The 19511-nt window shown below is 36.9% G+C and overlaps 2 protein-coding genes and 1 long non-coding RNA gene across 5 annotated transcripts; 2 read left to right on the top strand and 1 right to left on the bottom strand.

Moving 5' to 3' along the window:
• The first annotated feature begins 1351 nt into the window (after positions 1-1351).
• Positions 1352-3756, top strand: LOC126786051 (uncharacterized). Of its 2 annotated transcripts, XR_007671164.1 has the most exons (4): positions 1352-1813; positions 2518-2553; positions 3269-3401; positions 3490-3756. It is a non-coding gene; the product is annotated as an uncharacterized LOC126786051 (long non-coding RNA). The 2 variants fall into 2 exon arrangements; XR_007671163.1 differs by having other exon boundaries at positions 3269-3756.
• A 6609-nt stretch (positions 3757-10365) lies between these two features.
• On the top strand, positions 10366-13129 carry LOC126786008 (uncharacterized). The gene is made up of 6 exons (XM_050511708.1): positions 10366-10512; positions 10719-10833; positions 11319-12386; positions 12484-12549; positions 12645-12843; positions 12951-13129. Exons 2-6 carry the CDS (start codon positions 10831-10833, stop codon positions 13013-13015), a joined length of 1401 nt encoding a protein of 466 aa, XP_050367665.1. The 5' UTR covers positions 10366-10512; positions 10719-10830; the 3' UTR covers positions 13016-13129.
• Positions 13130-14048: 919 nt separating this feature from the next.
• On the bottom strand, positions 14049-18243 carry LOC126786024 (ras-related protein RABE1c-like). Of its 2 annotated transcripts, none has more exons than XM_050511724.1 (9): positions 18095-18243; positions 17821-17957; positions 17146-17218; positions 16963-17063; positions 15687-15752; positions 15427-15524; positions 14757-14819; positions 14586-14678; positions 14049-14488 (listed from the first exon to the last, which is right to left on the bottom strand). In XM_050511724.1, exons 2-9 carry the CDS (start codon positions 17891-17893, stop codon positions 14408-14410), a joined length of 648 nt encoding a protein of 215 aa, XP_050367681.1. In that variant the 5' UTR covers positions 17894-17957; positions 18095-18243; the 3' UTR covers positions 14049-14407. The 2 variants fall into 2 exon arrangements, with proteins under 2 accessions (XP_050367681.1, XP_050367682.1); XM_050511725.1 differs by having other exon boundaries at positions 18111-18208.
• Between the last annotated feature and the right edge of the window lie 1268 nt (positions 18244-19511).

Genomic DNA, 19511 nt, shown 5'->3' on the forward strand with positions numbered 1-19511 from the left:
CCACAATTTTTTTAGGAGAATGAATTTACTTCATTGATCAAAGATCATTACACTTAGAGGTTATGATCTTGTCTAGTAGCAAGATTTGAGGACCACAATTGCTACTACAAAACTTGACAAAATGCGGTAACAGATCTAGATGAGTTCAAATACAGTAACAACACTGGTTGAATCAAGATTTTCTAACAACTCTCTCTGCAAATCTTTTTGTTTTTTTTTAGAATGGTGAGTTCATAAACGGACGTCCGCATGGTTCTCAATCACCAGGCTTTGATGGTGATGCTTATCATGCTGGATGAACAACATAGGCATGCCGGATTGCATTTTTATGAAGACGAACGCAAAGAAGGTTAGGAATTAAAGGTCTAGGCAACAACTTCACCTGAAAGCCCGATCAAGGTCAACTGCAAATGGGTACACGATGACTCCACCAGCAAGAGCAAGCTCTATATTGATGGAAGGTTTCCGTCCGGCAAGAAAACCACTGTTACCGACACTTAATTTCGGCAAAAGTAGGGATATCCACACTTTAAGGACCACGCGGATAGACTACTTGTGAATGCCTCTGATTAATATATAACCAACTTAGTGTGGTGTATTTGTGTTATGCATACTAGTTTCATGACACACACTCCGTGTATGTTAATTAATTTATTTTTTCTATTAGTTGTAAAAGAAAAAAATAAAATTTAAAATTAAAGAAATAAAATGATAGTATGTAATTTACGTAGTTATCTTCATAATAATGAGTAGTTATTATCCATTTAAACTAAATTGTATGATCGTGTAGCACTAGAAAAGAGGCCTAAGAGGACAATTGTTTTGGGGACAATTATATGAGTGTCTCTAATTTGATCGGTTTAGGCACACATCCTGACATGTGTGACTATTCAGAGAGTAAAGGCACATATGACTTTTTACGAATAAGTTCTTATTTTGGTTGAGAATGCGTATAAATACGCGGAGTACAAGACACGCGCGCACACAACACTCTCAGTCTCTCACACTCTCAGATATGCAGCTACGGTGCTACTCTCTCCAGCAAACACCGACGATCACCCATAACTTCCTCCTTCAGATTCGTAACACCACCGACACCCGACGGTAATTTCCCTTTCTCACTCTCTCAATTTCTTTTGCACGATGTTCTCCTGGTAAAAGGGTTCGTCGATATACTGATTATTTTTTCTGGGTACCAATCCTCTGGTCACCTCTCTTACTAGGACTCCCACAATATCAACAAGGCCTCCCAATATCCACTACTCCCCCGATTCTTATTTACTTTCAATTTCAATGTTATTCAATAACTCTTATTGTTCATTTGCTGTAAAGATTGATTTTTGGTTTTGCTGTAAAGATTGATTTTTGGTTTTGTATGATTAGCTTATGGGGAGCTTTAGTATCATCAGTGATAATGTGGACTCTGTGGTTGAACTTGATGGGGCTATTTCTGAAATGATATCGGCTGCTTCTTTCCCTAAGGTTATAAGCTTTATATGATTTAATGTTTTGGTTAGTGTTTGTTGGTTTATGGCAAAGTTTATAAATCTAGTCTACTTAGATTAGTTGTGTTTACTTCAGGGCCTTGCATATATGTCAAGTGTGACTCTTGTTAAGGCGAGGTGATTTGTGTTGGAGCATCTCATCCATAGTTTACCTTTGAGGGATGCACATTTGAGAGCTTTGCTGATCTTGAGGAGCTATCGGAGGGTGAGAGTGATTTTCTGAATGTGTATCTGAAGAAGTTGAAGTTGCAGGATGATTGATCTTCAATCTAAACAAGTTCATTACGAGCATAATTCCAGTACTTCAGGTATGATTGATCTTCAATCTAAAAAAAATTCACTTCTTTTGGTTAAGTATAATGTTTGTGAGATATTTTTTGTTTAAAGAAACATCACCGCTGCTTATTTACCAGAAAATTTCAATTACCTAGCTTCAATTTTGCATGTTCTAAAATATTGCATGTCTTTTCCAATTTGCTATGCATTGTTGTGTGTAAATTGATATGTCTAAGTTGTAAAATATTGCTTGTTGTAGGTACATGCTTACTACATAAATGAATATGTGCTTGTTTCTATCTATTTGTTCTATATATATATATATATATGCTTACTACATTTTGGACCTAACAATAAGCTGACTAACGATTTGAAACTCAATCAAATGTCTGATAAGCAACTAGAATTTGTCTTTACTGTATCATTGACTATCTGTACTGTATATGTAAGCATGTGGGTCTTTTGATATGTCCAAAAATGTATTATGGTTTGATATATGCAAGTGAAAATTAAAAATTATCAGCAACACGAAAATGTAGCTAATAAAATTCAGATAGCAGCTTGTAGGTCAACTCATTTTCAAAGTTAAGCCTTTTCATTCACGTTGCTTTAGGCTTGTTGTCTACCTGACATTGGTTCACTTGCTGGCTGCATATTATCTTCTTGAAATTGATTTGTTTTGCTTCTCTTGGAAGCATGGAAATTTGAATCGTACTTCTATTTTTTGTTTTTGTAGTACCATCTCTGATGAATTGGGAGGAGCATCCTTTGGGTAAGAATTTTATTTACATTCCATAATTTGGTTAATCTTGTCTATGTTATTTTGTTGCTTCTTCATCAGTGACTGCTTTATTCAAATAGTATCATTAGATTTTTGTCTAATTTTCCTGTATTTAATTTCTAGTTTAGCTTATGGTACAATATCAGTACTAGATTGAGCAAGAACCGTTCATTACTTGTATGTTTGTCACTGACAACTCCTATAATATTTATGCGTGGAATAACTACCCTGTATGGGATGTTCAGGTAAATGTGCTTGGCTAAATCGTTTAGAAACAACTTTTTGAAATGCATTTTCTTACTTTTATCTCCTCTTTGGTTGAAGGTACCACAGACTTTACACCAGAATTTTTCACCATTCTAGTTTTCAGTCCTTTTAGATGTACTCATAACATTTAGCCTTTGCTGGTGCAGTTTAGCCTTATAGTTCATTATTTTGCATGTGCTTCACATGATAGAACAACAAGAATTTGGCCTCTAAGAATAATGGCAGGGCACTTAGCACTTATCTGATGTTGATCTCTCTCTCTCTCTCTCCTTCATGCTTTGCAGGTTTAATTATCTTTTTATAGCCTTTTAATAATAGTGATCGATTGTGTTCTGGGAGTATAAAGGTTTATTTTGAAGATGTTTAAACATTGATTGATTATTCCTTGTGTTCTGAAACTGCAAAACCAATTCTAATGGGTTAAAAACATTTATTGTAGTGTGTTCAATGGCATTCCAACTGCAATTACATTGCAACTGGTTCTAGTGATAAAACAGTTAGATTATGGAATGCACAGAAATGCACAGAAATTGCTAAGAAGGCCTTGTTCTCAAAGCATCCAGAGATGAAAGGTAAGTGAACATACAATCTATAACCACCATTTTTCGTTTCATTTCTGCTCATGGACTATGTTGATCTTTATTATTGTTGGATGATTAGCAAACTGGTCAAGGGTCACAACTTTCAGTTCTTCAAATTACACATTGAGGATATCTTTTTGATCGATTGGTCTGGGGTCCAAAACCTCTTACAGTTGACCAATATCTTCAAGCCAAATTGTAAGTGTTAAAGGGGAAAAAATAGAGTAGATAGACATGTAACTGAAATTAAATTTCTGTTTTTAGATTAGGTATAGATCAATACTCCTTTCTCAATGAAATGGATGATAAGAGGAGATAGACACACCTCTTCTTTATATATAATTGTTCCTCTTATTTGTTCTAACCACACTTATTTTTCACTACTGTTAAGTTAGTTAGTTTTTTTGTGATCACATTATTATGACGGCATAGGTTTAAATGATGTGGTTGATGTTTCTTCTCTATTATCAGCATAGGAATATGAGCGTGTATTGTAGCAGTAATTTTTCAATTGCATAGGAATAGGGTTTCAAATTTTTGTTAATATATTGGTGAATATAATATTTCACTGGCAAATATATATTGAGATTGTATGATTAATTGTTTATTGTTATGATATTTTATATATTTTCTTGGGACTGGTGTGCAGTTACTTCCCATTATAGGGATTATGAGCAAAAAGTATAGTTATGTTAATAGGCACATATAAATGTCCATAATTGGTGTAGTATATCTATACACATGTATGATATTTGTACTTTAGTTTGTGTTTGAGATACCATGAGACTCACTCTTATATTTGGGGACACATGAATTGTGTCCAAGTTAGCAATACGAACACTTTCAAAAGACACATTTGCACTAATTGTCTCATTTGGTATATAGCTAGCTATAGGCACACATAATATATGTCCCCTCAAGCCTAATTTCTAATAGTGGTGGCTTTCTCCTTATTTGTCTCTTATGCAGAAAATCTTCATTTTATTCTCTTTTTTTCACCTTTATAATTTATAGATTATGATCTTACTCTTAGCACCATATCCAGACAGAATTCAGAGATTAATAAACCATGGGCATTTTGGGTAGTTTAAAAAATTAACCATAGAACTTCCCTTCTGGCTTTATTAATAGAAGATGTATAGATAACTTAAATTTGATTTATAATAGTTTAAAATGTCTACCAAAAGAAAAAAGAAAATTGAGATTCGAATATAGTAGTAGCAAGCATACAGATTATGACATAATCAGGGTCCTTCATCTATTCCTTTGCAAACTCTCCTTTTTAAACAAATTACTTGGTATCGAGAAGCCTCTCAAAAACCTTCGTATGTCAATCTTTTTATCTGTGCGGGAGTCCTGGATTCATACACCCAAGGCCAAAGGCGTGACTGAGTTGCTGCTATGATCTTTGCAAAGAGAGGGACTCGACAAGAGGCATCTTTCACCTGGTGATTCTCTTATACAGATGCTTCGTCCACGAATTTTCAGCTTTAGGGCTCCATTATTCTCCTTCTCTTTACAGGGTTTACCAGTATAATCGTAACGAAAGAACGAACCGGGTTGACAGTTCATGAACTGCGTTTGTGATCTCATACTTGGCCGAGCATCACCGGTAGTATCAGAGTTGCTAGGGCTCCAAGACCATGGCGTCAAGAACGAGTGATCAACCTGTAAGAAGGAGGTTAATGGCTTGTAGCGATATTGGTCCTCCTCGTCGAGTAATTGTTCAGCTATAGATAGAATTAACATATCATACGATTCTTCTTCCATTCTCACTAATCCTTTTCGTCAAATAGTAATGGAGTTTACAGTAATCCCTGTTTATTTTACTCGGTACTTATAGACAGGTGATCCGATCCGTCTATAACTTGGAAAAGGATATCGAATTCCATCCGGCCTCTCCAACATTTACTTGTTACCAGATTACTAAAAGATTAATCTGCCTTGCCGACTCAATAATTCCATCATGACCCCCCTTTTCATAGATGATTTGGGAAACTGAGAAAATTAATGAACTGCCGAATATACTTTGGGAAAATTTGGATTTGTTCCTCTTCAGATCTAATATACTCGATCTACTAATTTCCTATTTGATTTTGATGGGTATCTAGCTTTGATGGCCTCATCATTTAGCCCGCAAGCCCGACGGGTTTTTACCCGGCCCGGTCTGCGAGAAAGCCCGCCAAAACCCGCTTTCGTGGGTAGATGGCCGGGCTTAAATTAGAGGTGTGAAACTCGACCCGCCAAAAGCCAGCAAGGCCCAGCCCGCCAAATAATAAAATATTATACATACGTATTTTATTAGGTTTAAAATAAAACTATCGCATTATGAAGCAACTATATGAATGAAACTTCTCGGGATCGATCGACACCAGTCGATATGATCGGTATATATATTTAGTGACCCTGTAAAAATTTCATCGGATATTAAACCGAAAAGAACACTAATATGTCATAAGGGAAGACCCATTACCAAAATGTGAACACCGAAAGTCATTTGCATATTTGAAATCACCTAATTTTTGTTACCTATCGTGCGCGGTCACACTGAAGAAATCTATTGGCAAAGCCCCGGTCAATTGGGTTTTATTATGTGAAAACGCATTTTTTTTGTTTACCATAGGTACGGACGGTCAAATCATGTTCAAAACGAACGAAATTTTTACAGGGTACCTAAATATATATACATATATATATATATATATATATATTACATGTATTAGTGTCGATCGACAATATTTCAAAATGGAGTTATTGATGCCGAAGTGTCCACTAATATATCATAACCTTTATATTAGGTTTATAATAAAACTACCGCATTATGAAGCGACTATATGAATGAAACTTCTTAGGATCGATCGGCACCAGCCGATGTGATCGGTATATATATTTAGTGACCCTGTAAAAATTTCATCCAATTCGGACTTCGTTTAACCGTCGGAATTTTCGGTAAATCGAAAACACCAATAATATGCCCTAAAGGATGACCTATTACAAATATGCAAATGACAAAAGCCGTTTGCATATCTGAAATCACCTAATTTTTGTTACCTATCGTGCGCGGTCGAACTGAAGAAATCTATTTAGTAAAGCCCCGGTCAATGGGGTTTTAATATGTCAAAACGTCTCTTTTTTCGTTGACCGTTGGTACGAACAGTCAAACCATGTCCAAAACGGACGAAATTTTTACAGGTTCCCTAAATATATATACCGATCACATCTACTGGTGTCGATCGATCATATTTCAAACTGGAGTTGTCGATTTCCGAAGTATCCATTAATGTATTATAACCTTTATATTAGGTTTAAATAAAACTATCTCATTATAAAGCGACTATATGAAAGAAAATTCTTGGAATCGATTAGCACCATCCGATGTGATCAGTATGTATATTTAGTGATCATTTTAAAATTTCATCCAATTCGGACCTCATTTGACCATCAGAATTTTCGGTAAAACGAAAACACCACTAATATGTCATAAGGGATGACCTATTACAAATATACGAACACCAAAAGCCGTTTGCATATCTGAAAATCACCTAATTTTTGGTACCTATCGTGCGCGGTCGCACTGAAGAAATCTATTTGGGAAAGCCCCGGTCAATGGGGTTTCAATATGTCAAAACGCTTATTTTTTAGTTGACATTTGGTACAAACGGTCAAACCATGTCAAAAAAGAATGAAATTTTTACGGGTTCCCTACATATATATACCTATCACATCTACTGATGTCGATCGACCATATTTCGAACTGGAGTTGTCGATCGCTAAAGTGTCCACTAATGTATCATAACCTTTATAATAGATTTATAATAAAGCTATCAAATTATGAAGCGACTATATGAAGGAAACTTCTCGGAATCTATTGACACCAGCCGATGTGATCAGTATATATGTTTAGTGACCCTTAAAAAATTTCATCCAATTCGGACCTCGTTTAACCGTCAGAATTTCCGATAAATCGAAAACACTACTAATATGTCATAAGGGAGGACCTATTACAAATATGCGAACATCAAAAGCCATTTGCATCTATGAAATCACCTAATTTTTGTTATCTATCGTGTGTGGTCGCACTGAAGAAACCTATTTGGCAAAACTCCGGTCAATTGAGTTTTATTATGTGAAACGCCTTTTTTTTTGTTTACCGTAGGTATGGACGGTCAAATCATGTTCAAAACGGATGAAATTTTTACAGGGTTCCTAAATATATATATCTATCACATCTACTAGTGTCGATCAAAAATAGTTCGAACTGGAGTTATTGATCGCCGAAGTGTCCACTAATGTATCATAACCTTTATATTAGGTTTTATAATAAAACTACCGCATTATGAAGCAACTATATGAAAGAAACTTCTCAGGATCGATTGGCACCAGCTGATGTGATCGGTATATATATTTAGTGACCTTGTAAAAATTTCATTCAATTTGGACTTCGTTTGACCGTCAGAATTTTCGGTAAATCGAAAACACTACTAATATGCCATAAGGAATGATCTATTACAAATATGCGAATGCCGAAAGCCGTTTGCATATCTGAAATCACCTTATTTTTGTTACTTATCTTATGCGGTCGAACTGAAGAAATCTATTTGGTAAAGTCTCGGTCAATTGGGTTTTAATATGTCAAAACGCCTCTTTTTTAGTTGACCGTTAGTACGAACGGTCAAACCATGTCCAAAACGGACGAAAGTTTTACGGGTTCCCTAAATATATATACCGATCACATCTACTGGTGTCGATCAACTATATTTCGAACTGGAGTTGTCGATTGCCAAAGTGTCCATTAATGTATTATAACCTTTATATTAGGTTTATAATAAAACTATCTCATTATAAAACGACTATATGAAAGAAACTTCTCATAATCGATTAACACCATCCGATGTGACCAGTATATATATTTAGTGATCATTTTAAAATTTCATCCAATTCGGACCTCGTTTGACTATCAGAATTTTCGGTAAATCAAAAACACCACTAATATGCCCTAAGGGATGACCTATTACAAATATGCGAAGGCCAAAAGCCGTTTGCATATCTGAAATCACCTAATTTTTGTTACCTATCGTGTGCAGTCGCACTAAAGAAATATATTTGGCAAAGCCCCGGTCAATGGGGTTTCAATATGTCAAAACACATATTTTTTAGTTGACTTTTGGTACAAACGGTCAAACCATGTCCAAAAAAGGACGAAATTTTTACGGGTTCCCTAAATATATATACCGATCACATCTACTGGTATCGATCGACCATATTTCGAACTGGAGTTGTCGATCGCTAAAGTCTCTACTAATGTATCATAAGTTTTATATTAGATTTATAATAAAACTATCACATTATGAAGCGACTATATGAAGGAAACTTCTCAGAATTGATCGACACCAGCTGATGTGATCGGTATATATATTTAGTGACCCTGTAAAAATTTCATCCAATTCGGACATTGTTTGACCGTCGGAATTTCCGATAAATCGAAAACACCACTAATATCCCCTAAGGGATGACCTATTACAAATATGCAAACACCAAAAGCCATTTGTATCTCTGAAATCACCTAATTTTTGTTACCTATCGTGCGCGGTCGCACTGAAGAAATCTATTTGGCAAAACTCCGGTCAATTAGATTTTATTATGTGAAAATGTCTTTTTTTTATTTACCGTAGGTACGGAGGGTCAAATCATGTTTAAAACGGATGAAATTTTTACAGGGTCCCTAAATATATATATCTATCACATCTATTGGTGTCGATCGACAATATTTCGAAATTAAAATTTATTTGTGACTTTTTTAACGATGTTTTCTAATAATTCTTTTATTGTTTCAAACCCTTAAATTAGAGTATTATATATTTTTTTTCTAATACAAGCCCGCAAGGCCGGGCCCGTAAAAGCCCGCAAGACCCGTCCTTGCCCGGCCCACTCGGCCCGCCTTAGATGGGCTGGTTTGGATATTCGGATTTGTGAAAATACTCGGCTCGCTACTTACTTAAATTTACTAAGACCCGGCCGGGCCCATTGACGAGTCCTAACTCTATGTATATATGCAATGGTCATGCATGCTATGTTGCCTAGCTATGCTTGTAATCTTCATGTAACCAGTTAGAACTTCTTGTGTACCAGTTTGTCAATGATCTAACTTACTTACATCATTTTTTACCCAGTTGCATATCTCGATCATGTTCAAGTCCCGCACCCTTTGCGATCCCAAACCCTTTTGTTCTGGAAGGACTACCAGTAAATACTATAGATCGATCACCAAATGCTCCCAACTGTGTTCTGCTACACGTGTAGACGATAAGGAAATGTTGGAAATACAATACAAACTCGAATTCGAACAACAAACTCAAACTAGCTGGGTAAAACATGAACAAAAAACTGGGGCACAAATAACTGATACTTTCAAAAACTTCAACGGCATACAATGGAATTCTAAACCCCACTTTCAGTAGCTATTACGTGAAGCAAAGTTCATGTATTAGTTACGGCAATAATTTGAATGTATCCAATACCAAACATCATGACTAAACATACACAAATGCTTCGGTAGATTTTCTGGTGTTGCGTGTTGTTTATAATCAACCAAACTAAACCCAAAACCTGCATTTGTGACAATTGCTTCAATTTTATTAAAACATATATAGCAATTCCAAACTTGCCGAGTTTGATTGATATGGTGCTAATGTATAAGCTCCAGTTTTGAAAGTAAAAAAGAGTCAGCCAAGCATGCTTGGGTCCAATGCTCAGTCGTAGAGCATTTGACTGCAGATCAAGAGGTGACCGGCTCGAACCCGGTTGGGCCCTTTACGTTGATAAATTTTTTTGCAACGTGTCACGCTACTAGTAGGTTCGGGCTACTCTTCCACAAGAATGATCAGAATTAACGGTTAATATTAACGAAAAATCCAACACATGGACGGATGCTGATGAAAGCAGTTTCACTCCTTATTCTTCCGAGAAAAGATCGAGTGCTCCTCGCACATCGCCTACCAAAACTTCCCTCTGGCTGAAGAAAAGATTCGATTTTTTTTTTTTGAAATTTCGTAACCGGAAATTGAAAGACAGAGATCGCCAATCAACCCTCTCCTAGGTTCCGGTAATTTTCACTATCACGACCTGCTTCATTTCTAGGTCACCGCATTCACCATCGCATGCATTGTTTAAGGAATTGGGCTAATTCCGAGCCATTTCTAGTAAAGACAAAAGCTTTGGGTTGTGTTTAACTGCTTCAGTTTAGGGTTTGATCTGGCTGAGAATGTTTCTTACTTTTCTTAGTTTTTGATATTGGTGTTCTTATTTCAGATGGAGTTCAGCACTGTCTGTACTAATTGACACTTCAATTTGGGTACTCAGAGTGAAGGTGGATTCAAACTGTTGTTCAATCTTTTTTTTACTGTGGATTATAACAGGCAAAATGGTAAGATACTGATTTGTCTGTGAAGCTAATGAAGTATTTATTTGGAGTTTATGATTGATTATGGTTTTGGGGTGTTTAGTTTGGTTTTAGCTGTAAACTTTTTCATGGTGCTAAGATTGGATGCATTTTTGGGTGATTGTTACTTTTACATTAGATTTGCTACTACTAATAGTTTGCGAAAATGGGGTTTAGAATTAGACTCATTTTTTTACTTATATCAGTTATATGGTACTTGTGGTTGTTTAAAGTTTAAGATGTTGAGTGTTGTTCCATAGGATTGCTGAAGTTCTGTAATAATTAGGTACATAAAAGCTGAAACAATTGTGCCTTGAGTGTGTTGTTCATGTTTTACCTAGTTTGAGTTATAGATAAACACTTCTAAATCTTCCTTTTGTCCTCAAATTGTCTTGAATTTGTGCATGAGTGTGAGGTAAACGAAAATTGGAGAATTATTGAGTGATGGTGTTTACCGGCTGTGTTTTCAGAACAAGGGGTTTTGGATGGCAAAGGGCGCAGGGCATGAAAATGATGGAGATGCAACTTATGGTAACCCTTCAAGAATTGAACCAAAGCGGTCTCACCAATGGTTTGCAGATTCTACTGAACCCCAGCTGTTCCGCAACAAAAAGCAAGCCGTACATGTTCCAAACAGCAATTTGAGCATGGGAATGCCAACTGAAACTGTCTCGTGGGAGAATCCTTCCAGTTTCCAGTCGGTTCCACATCAATTTATTGACCGATTATTTGGATCCGATACAGAAAGCGCTGCCAACTTTTCAAACAGGAACATGGCGCCTGTTGGATCAGATGATTGGAGCATAAGAACAAAGGGTGTTGATGACCAATTTGGAGAAGATGCACCTGTAAATTTGTCCATATCTCATGCTATTGAAAATCCTGAAGTATGTCTTGGCTATGCTGGAATTAGAAAAATTAAAGTCAACCAGGTTAAGGACAGCGACACAGGCATGCACGCATCAAGGGAACATGGTTCTAGTAGGGAATATAACAGTAACCTGCCCACAAGTCAGGCATTCGATAGGACACATGAAACCAGCTTCATATCACCTGGGCAGGCATATGATAAGGAGCATGATAATGTCACATTAATGGGTCATACCTACAACCTGGGAGCTGCACATGTCAGACCCTTAGGTGCCAACTATGGCAAGAGGGAAGAAAATGTGATATCAATAGGTGACAGTTACAGTAAAGGGAATGCCAATATGATATCTTTTGGCGGGTTTCCTGATGAACAAGATATGAACACCATGGACAGGGCTGCTGCAAACTATGATCAATTGTACCATCAGTCTTCAGTTCAAACATCAGAAACTGCGAATGAGAAAGAATCGGACGCGACAAATGTCAATGCAGCTGATAATAATGCGTCTGTAGCTAAATCAAGACCAGAACCAGTTTCCAAGAGTAAACCAGAAATCAAACCGGTAAAGAAACAAGCTCCAAACAGCTTCCCCTCTAATGTTAGAAGCTTGATTTCAACTGGTATCTTAGATGGCGTGCCTGTGAAGTATGTTTCCCTGGCACGTGAGGTATAGTCCATCTTTATCAGCCTTTTATTTTCATTTCTGTTTTCAAGCAACTGAAATCTTGCTAGAGACTTATGCTTATATCTTTGCCTGTACTTAGGAACTTCGTGGAATTATAAAGGGTGCTAGCTATCTTTGTGGGTGTCAGTCATGTAACTTCACAAAGGTAAGTAATAACAAATATACTAAGTCATCTGTTATCATAGTTTTTCCCTTGTACATTATCTGGACACCCAATAATCAAAATATGTATTGTGGAAGGGGCTTAATGCTTATGAATTTGAGCGGCATGCTGGTTGCAAAACAAAGCATCCAAACAATCACATATACTTTGAGAATGGGAAGACCATCTATCAGATAGTACAAGAATTAAGAAGCACCCCTGAGAGCTTGTTGTTTGATACAATGCAAACAGTCTTTGGTGCCCCGATCAATCAGAAATCTTTTCTCAGTTGGAAAGGTAACACTCTGATTTTTCATTTTCTTTTCCTGGCTTTAAATGTCAATTGACTCTAGCATGATCCAAGTTGTGCTCATTGCTTATTCAACTGATATTCTGTTCCTCAGAATCCTTTCAAGCAGCTACTCGCGAACTTCAGCGCATTTATGGAAAGGAAGAACTGAACTTGTAGGATATGGCTTAGGCTATCTCAAATGTAAGATTGGTAATTATCTTGTATGTGTAGGAATAATCACTACTGGTATGTATTTGTATGACCGATGGATGGAAAAAATGAACACTTTTCTGCTCTGTGAGATACAGTATGCTTGAATCCTCTTATCCATTCTCTTATCCATTCGGCTTGTGCTCGTTAGATTTCCTTTGACATTTGAAGTGATAACATAAAACAGCTGTTTGATTTGTTATTCCTTCTAAATTAAAGCTGCCTTGTACCACATCTTAGACGTGAAAAAAAATTAGCTACATTTCTGAGTCCTGAATGAACAGATTGCCGGCTCAGCCATGGGGGCTTGTGACCTAATGTTGGGGGCAATAAAGATGGATTGGGAAGGTTGGATGGACAACCTTACGACTGCAAATAAAGATGATTCACTATAACCCGCATCAAAGGTCTGCAACTAACCAGTAGTCACTAGATTCTTAAATAAGGTCGAGCTGTCTTTATCAGAGCAACGAGTGGTTTACGTATATCTCGCGTCGTTAAGGCAGGTGCCTTCTTAACCTTGGCTTCCATCCAGTGGTGATTTGCCTGATTTTTACGAGGTTTTAGTTTTGTCCAAATACGAGTCTCCACTCTCCACCATGATGCTCTCCAATGAACCTAATTGTATTGAACCAGTAAGCTACAGATTTTCTGCCTCGTACTTTCTAGCGACTTCGTAGTGTTAGGAGCGGCCTACTTGTTTGGTGGCGCGGTTGCGTTATCTGACCTAGGTGATTACGGATAAGCTTAATCCATGGAATAATAATCTAATCTCTTCACTTGATACTTTGTGACATTAACAATAAAATGCTGGCATAAACAGTGGAGCATATTGAAGCAAGATCCCTAATGCAATTTTCAGTCGACTGAAGCATACAATTTGGGTACACTTCCGTTAAGGAACTTAATGCACTGGAAAAGCTTTCATTACAGCATACCCTCTTTTTTGTATTTTGCAATTATAAACATCAAAATATACAAAACACATACTCACGGGTCATTAACTTGCACATGTTGCAGCAACGTCTTAGGCTTTTTTTAAATTTATAAATATCAGATCTGCATTTGTCTATATCTCTCGCACACTACGATAAGTCACAAGCATAAGGGCAGAAAGGGCAGTAATCGAAAATGTGTCTGCCACAGGTTACACATCAATCTTTACCACAAAGAGAGAAATGATAAGCAACTACCTTTCACACGCTAAGTTTGAAAAGAATGAGATGAAAAAAAAAGGAAGATGAGAAAAAGAAGATTACAAGCACCATCATACTGTATTGTCATACAATTAGTTTGTTTCCTTTCCAAGCATAAGTGTAAGCTCCCATGCATGTCCTCCTTGATTCTAACGAAAGGATCTTACGCACAACACCCTGACTTTTGTGAAGCTTGACCAGCTCCACCTGCCTGGTCAGGTTGATTGATCTTGATTGTGTTTGGCTACAATAACAGAACCAAAAAGATTATTTCCATAAATCGAACTCTACGAATATGCAACTTATTTCTTTAATGGTATAGAGAGGAGCAACTATGATACCTCAGCCCTAGTGTCGGTATCCGCAAGCCGCTGCTTAATGTCTCTTGCTATTGAGAAGAAAACTTGCTCCACATTGAGATTGGTTTTTGCACTCTGCAGGACGGAATCTATATTAATACAATACGTAGCAACACCATTCAACTAAATTTCACTATCTGAACCATTACTTACAGTTTCAAAGAACTTGATCCCATACTCGTCAGCAAGTGCTTGGCCCTTAGAGGTAGGCACGGCCTGAAAAGATGGCAGATATACAATCAGGAATAGTACAGATATTTCCAGATTTATCCCTTGTTTCTTTCTAGCTAATAAATTCTATCACAAAAATTGTACTCAGAACTAAGGTTGCTGAGTACATTTACATGTAAACACTAAATTACAAAATTGGTACATTACACTAAATTGTACTCGGAACTAAGGTTGCTAAGATATTTTGAAGCCATTTACATATAGACACTAAGTTACAGACTAGCTGACTAAGTGGTAAGTACTTAGGTTGATCTGTTTCCCTATGAGCATCTAGAGTGGATTGGTTATGTTTCGGAAGATGACATGGTAGAGGATAAAGGGCCTGCTAGGCCTCAGGCTGTTTTCATATTTGTACAGACCAATAGCTACTTTGTTTGAGGTTGAAGTTCACCAACAAATACTTACAGCAGAATAAGATTTCCCTTTGTAGAAATTAAAACTAAAAACCAAGATGCATTATTTATTGACCCAAACAAGCCATGTATATCAACAAGCACTCAAAAAGTATGAGCAAGAAAAAGAAACAACTTTCCCTGTGTGATAAGTTGCAAAATTTGATTAATCAAATTGTAGAAAGTATGCACAAGCTCACCCTTTTACTTTCATCCATGTCCGCCTTGTTCCCTACAAGTATTTTGTTGACATTATCTGATGCATGTTGTTCGATGTTGCGAATCCAGTTTCTAATGTCTGAAAAGAGTAACAAACCAGGTCATTGACAATAAGGAAATTAAGAAACTTTAAACAAAAGAAATTCTGGAGAAACATCCTAACTTTCAATCCATAGAAACAGAAAAAGAAAATTGAATGATTCATTAAGAATATGTCATTACAATAAGGAAGAAAATTTACTGTTGAAAGATGATTCATCAGTAACATCATAGACCAGTAAAATTCCCATGGCTCCACGATAGTAAGCTGCAAACAGAGGGTAAGAGTTAATAGATTGAAAAATAAGACTGAATAAACAGCAATAATCTTCCTCAATTTATTCAGAAACAGACAAGGAACACATCCTTATCTAATCATTGATTTGTTACAAAAATCAAAGTACTGATGTCTAAGTTCAAAGAAGTTGCAATACTAAGCCTGCCAAATGCTCTGATAATAACTGCCGAGTGCAGTTCAAGGAAATCCTCCTCACAAAAGACACAAGGGAATATGGATGCTCTGGCAGAGAGGCACAATCTTGACTTTGATGCTTCATACCTCAAATCTAAGGAGAAGCCCATATTTGGTTGCATTCATGTGATTCCTATTTTAGGGGGGTTGGCATAATCCAGTGTATTAGGCTTCTAACAGGATGGGGCGCTACCAGGGGATTTCAATGTCCCTTTTTTTTTAAGTAAGAACCTTGACACAGATAACAACCTTGACCAATTCAGGAAGTTGCTCCAGGAATTTATGTACCTTCACAACAGTCTGCAGTCGTGCACAAGCCATGAGGTTAGGAATTCATCATATCGAGGACATGACCATCTGTCCTGAGATGCAGACTGTCGTCCACTACACATTTAGGCAAAAAACTTCCAATGGACTTTGTACCATATCTGATAGGTCGGCTTCTCAATAGCAACAAGGGATCAAATTTCTGAACTTGAATATGTCTAGCTGTTGAATAATTTATATTCGGATTACATTCTCCAATGTACAGGTTTGGTGTTGCAAGTCACTTCTGGCTCCCGATGGGTTGCCTCCCCGGGTCTCGCCGAAGGAAAGTCAAATAAATGAAGTAAGGTTGAGATAGTTGCACATTTGCACTTCACTCGATATTACAGTACTCCCAAACACACTTCTGCTAAAATAATGCTCATAGGGACCACCGTTTTAAGCAATCACAAAACTCTGCCTAAATTTCATCCCTTTTTTACACGTGGTTTGGGAGCACTAGTCTTTTAAATATATCAACAACAACAAACCACTTTCAAGTCAATTTTCTGCAATATTATATGTAGAATTTGATACCCGTATCCCTCCCACAAGAGCAAATTTAACCAAGTCTTGCAAATGTGGGAAATGAAAGGTCTTATAAAAAACTTTATAACACAATGTATCCAATGTAAGCAATGCATAAAGTTTGGCCAGTTCTTTGTCAATTTAAATGCGAGTAATCATAAAGATGATGTACCAGTTGTGATTGTACGGAAACGTTCCTGACCAGCTGTATCCCAAATCTGGAGCTTAATCCGTTTTCCATCTAGTTCAATGGTCCTAATCTTAAAATCAATTCTGCACACCACAATATAAGTAGAATCAAACTAACAGAACTTACAGCATGCACTAAAACACAAAACTTCAAAAATACACGCACCCAATGGTTGTTATGAAACTAGTGGTGAATGAACCATCTGAGAAACGCAAAAGAAGGCAACTCTTACCAACACCTGCAAAAAAAAAACAATTATCAAGAAAGAAAAATTAAGTTTGACATTGTTTATGTACAAAGTGTACTAAGTTCTGCCCCCATTTATCCAAGAGAAAATGTACTAAGTTCTGATAACCACTAAGACAGTCATCATTTTCAAATGTATCAGCACATAACAGTCGGTTTGAGTACACGCTATTCCAAAAATGCATTATAAGACAAACTAGTTTATCATGACAGGAATGACAGCATTATGTTTTGCCACCTTAGACTAATTAACCAACCATCCAAATTACCCAGTTTTAAAAACTGCATATTCGACTCAAATAAACAGGAGAACAAAACAGCCCTATGCACAGCTAAACCAAGCAAAATGCATAAAAATGCCCGATTTCCTTCAATCAACAACACCTGATCCAAAATCTCAAACACCCATTTCATCAAACCAAACTCAAAAACCAACCAATCGAACCAGATCCAAACCACACAGCAACCAAAATCTCATTTTCTCCACACATTTATGAACACTAAATCACCACACATGTATTCCCAATCCCAAAAATGCCCCAACTCTGCAAGCATTCCACTGATCTATAACCAAAAGGAAAGAAAAACACGCACCGCTGTCGCCGATCAAAAGAAGCTTTATGAGGTAGTCATAATCGGCTCTAGCCCTTGCTGGTGGAGCAGCCATTTCTGGGTTTCACCTAATCAATCGAGTCTAACACTTCTCCAATCTCAAAATCGAACCTTTCTCTCTGCACATGGCCAAATCAAACGCCATCATCAAAAAGACCTCAAAACATTTCGAAGAAAGTGCCCAAAAAAACATCAAAAGTACCAGATCAAGGAACGAAAGAGAGAGACAGAGAAATTGGGTGGCCAGATATTTGACCTTGAGCGGTTCTCACCAGCAAAGCTCCTTCCTTTGTTCTCCGACTATGGTGGGTTTCTGGGGCGTTGGCTAATAATGCGCACCGTCTCTCTTACCTTCTCCTCTCTTTTTTCTTCACACCCAATTGTGTGCACTCTTCTATTTCTATTGTAGAATGGGGCAAGTGGTGTGGCCTATGAGGTTCTGACAGCTTGAGACAGATTTTGGGAGGTTATGTGGCGTCGGTCTAGTGGATGTGGATGATGTGCCCTAGAAATTCCGAACTGTGCATACAATTTACGATATTTATAAGATAATACACAATCCAAACACGAGGTTAAAAAGTTAATAAGTTATAGGGTGAATACTGAATAGTGTTTGAACTCAAGAGCCTCTAATAGGGTAGGTGCTAGGAGTTGAGTTAGAATGTGAATATGAAGGTTTAACTAATATCATTTGTAGCAAAATTTTAGTTAGTATGGATTGATCATTGCTTAATACGAAAACAAGAAATACTGCAAGTAGCCTAACAGTTATTGTTTAGCTGTGAGTCTTCCGCAACCTGAGTTTCAAAGTGGTTAGTCATCGTGTTGCATTGCACATTAGGAGCAGTTCACTTGTGCTTAAGGATTAACTTTCTAGACAAGGCTTCATAGAACTCTGAGATACCTTGCTTATAAGAACTTAATAAGGTATGAATACAAAACCGAATTAATTTGCATGTTACTAGTTGAAATAGGAGCTGGCATCTGCTGCTACTAGAGAAAAGTAACCACATTTACCAGCATACTAGATCAAATCAAATGCGTGTGACATTCATCTTGCCTCTGGAAGAAGGGGAAAAATGAAGCTAATTCCACCATACAGAACCGCGTAAACACAGCACATTTCTTCAGTGTGTTATTCCCATGACCAATCATGAATCATGTACAAGTTAATCAAATAATCAAATGATAGGGTATGTGCATGACTGGCTCCACATTGTGACTCTGTCCCTTATTAAGTTATAAGTTAATTATGAGGACAAAACCAGCACGGTTCTTCTCGATTCCCCTAGTCATGAGCTTTCAGAAAATGCCCCAATGGTGACCGACTGTCTTGGGAAATAATTGCAATGACTTCAAAGACCGGATCAGTTCGTTGAATCATTCTTGCTTGCTGTTTTATAAAGATCGTGTTCTCTTTGCTTAACTGGTAAGCCTTTTAATCGATACAGATGTGTTCTTGGGACACATAAAAACAAATGTCAAATTGACAAAAATCTATAGAAAACACAATTATTGGATGCTGATTAATTACAACGACACTACCAACAGAAGGAATGGAGATTAGTCAGACGATCTAGTAACCTATATTATATATTCTGATTATATCACATACTGTATTATGTGATATATTTTATTTTCAGAAATTTGCAGTCCAGCCTAAGATGCTCTTG

This window comes from Argentina anserina, chromosome 3 (genome assembly GCF_933775445.1).
Source record: "Argentina anserina chromosome 3, drPotAnse1.1, whole genome shotgun sequence".
Lineage (NCBI taxonomy): Eukaryota > Viridiplantae > Streptophyta > Magnoliopsida > Rosales > Rosaceae > Argentina > Argentina anserina.

What these genes read in the sequence shown, in the direction of transcription:
- LOC126786008 (XM_050511708.1), top strand. An exon ending in ATGTTTCCCTGGCACGTGAG is followed by an intron (nt 12,387 to 12,483) that starts GTATAGTCCATC and finishes GCCTGTACTTAG; the next exon opens with GAACTTCGTGGAATTATAAA. An exon ending in ATCTTTTCTCAGTTGGAAAG is followed by an intron (nt 12,844 to 12,950) that starts GTAACACTCTGA and finishes TCTGTTCCTCAG; the next exon opens with AATCCTTTCAAGCAGCTACT.
- LOC126786024 (XM_050511724.1), bottom strand. Translation starts at nt 17,893, where the DNA reads ATGGCTGCTCCACCAGCAAGGGCTAGAGCCGATTATGACTACCTCATA. An exon ending in TCTTTTGATCGGCGACAGCG is followed by an intron (nt 17,219 to 17,820) that starts GTGCGTGTTTTT and finishes TTTTTTTTGCAG; the next exon opens with GTGTTGGTAAGAGTTGCCTT. An exon ending in ATACCGACACTAGGGCTGAG is followed by an intron (nt 14,489 to 14,585) that starts GTATCATAGTTG and finishes CTGTTATTGTAG; the next exon opens with CCAAACACAATCAAGATCAA.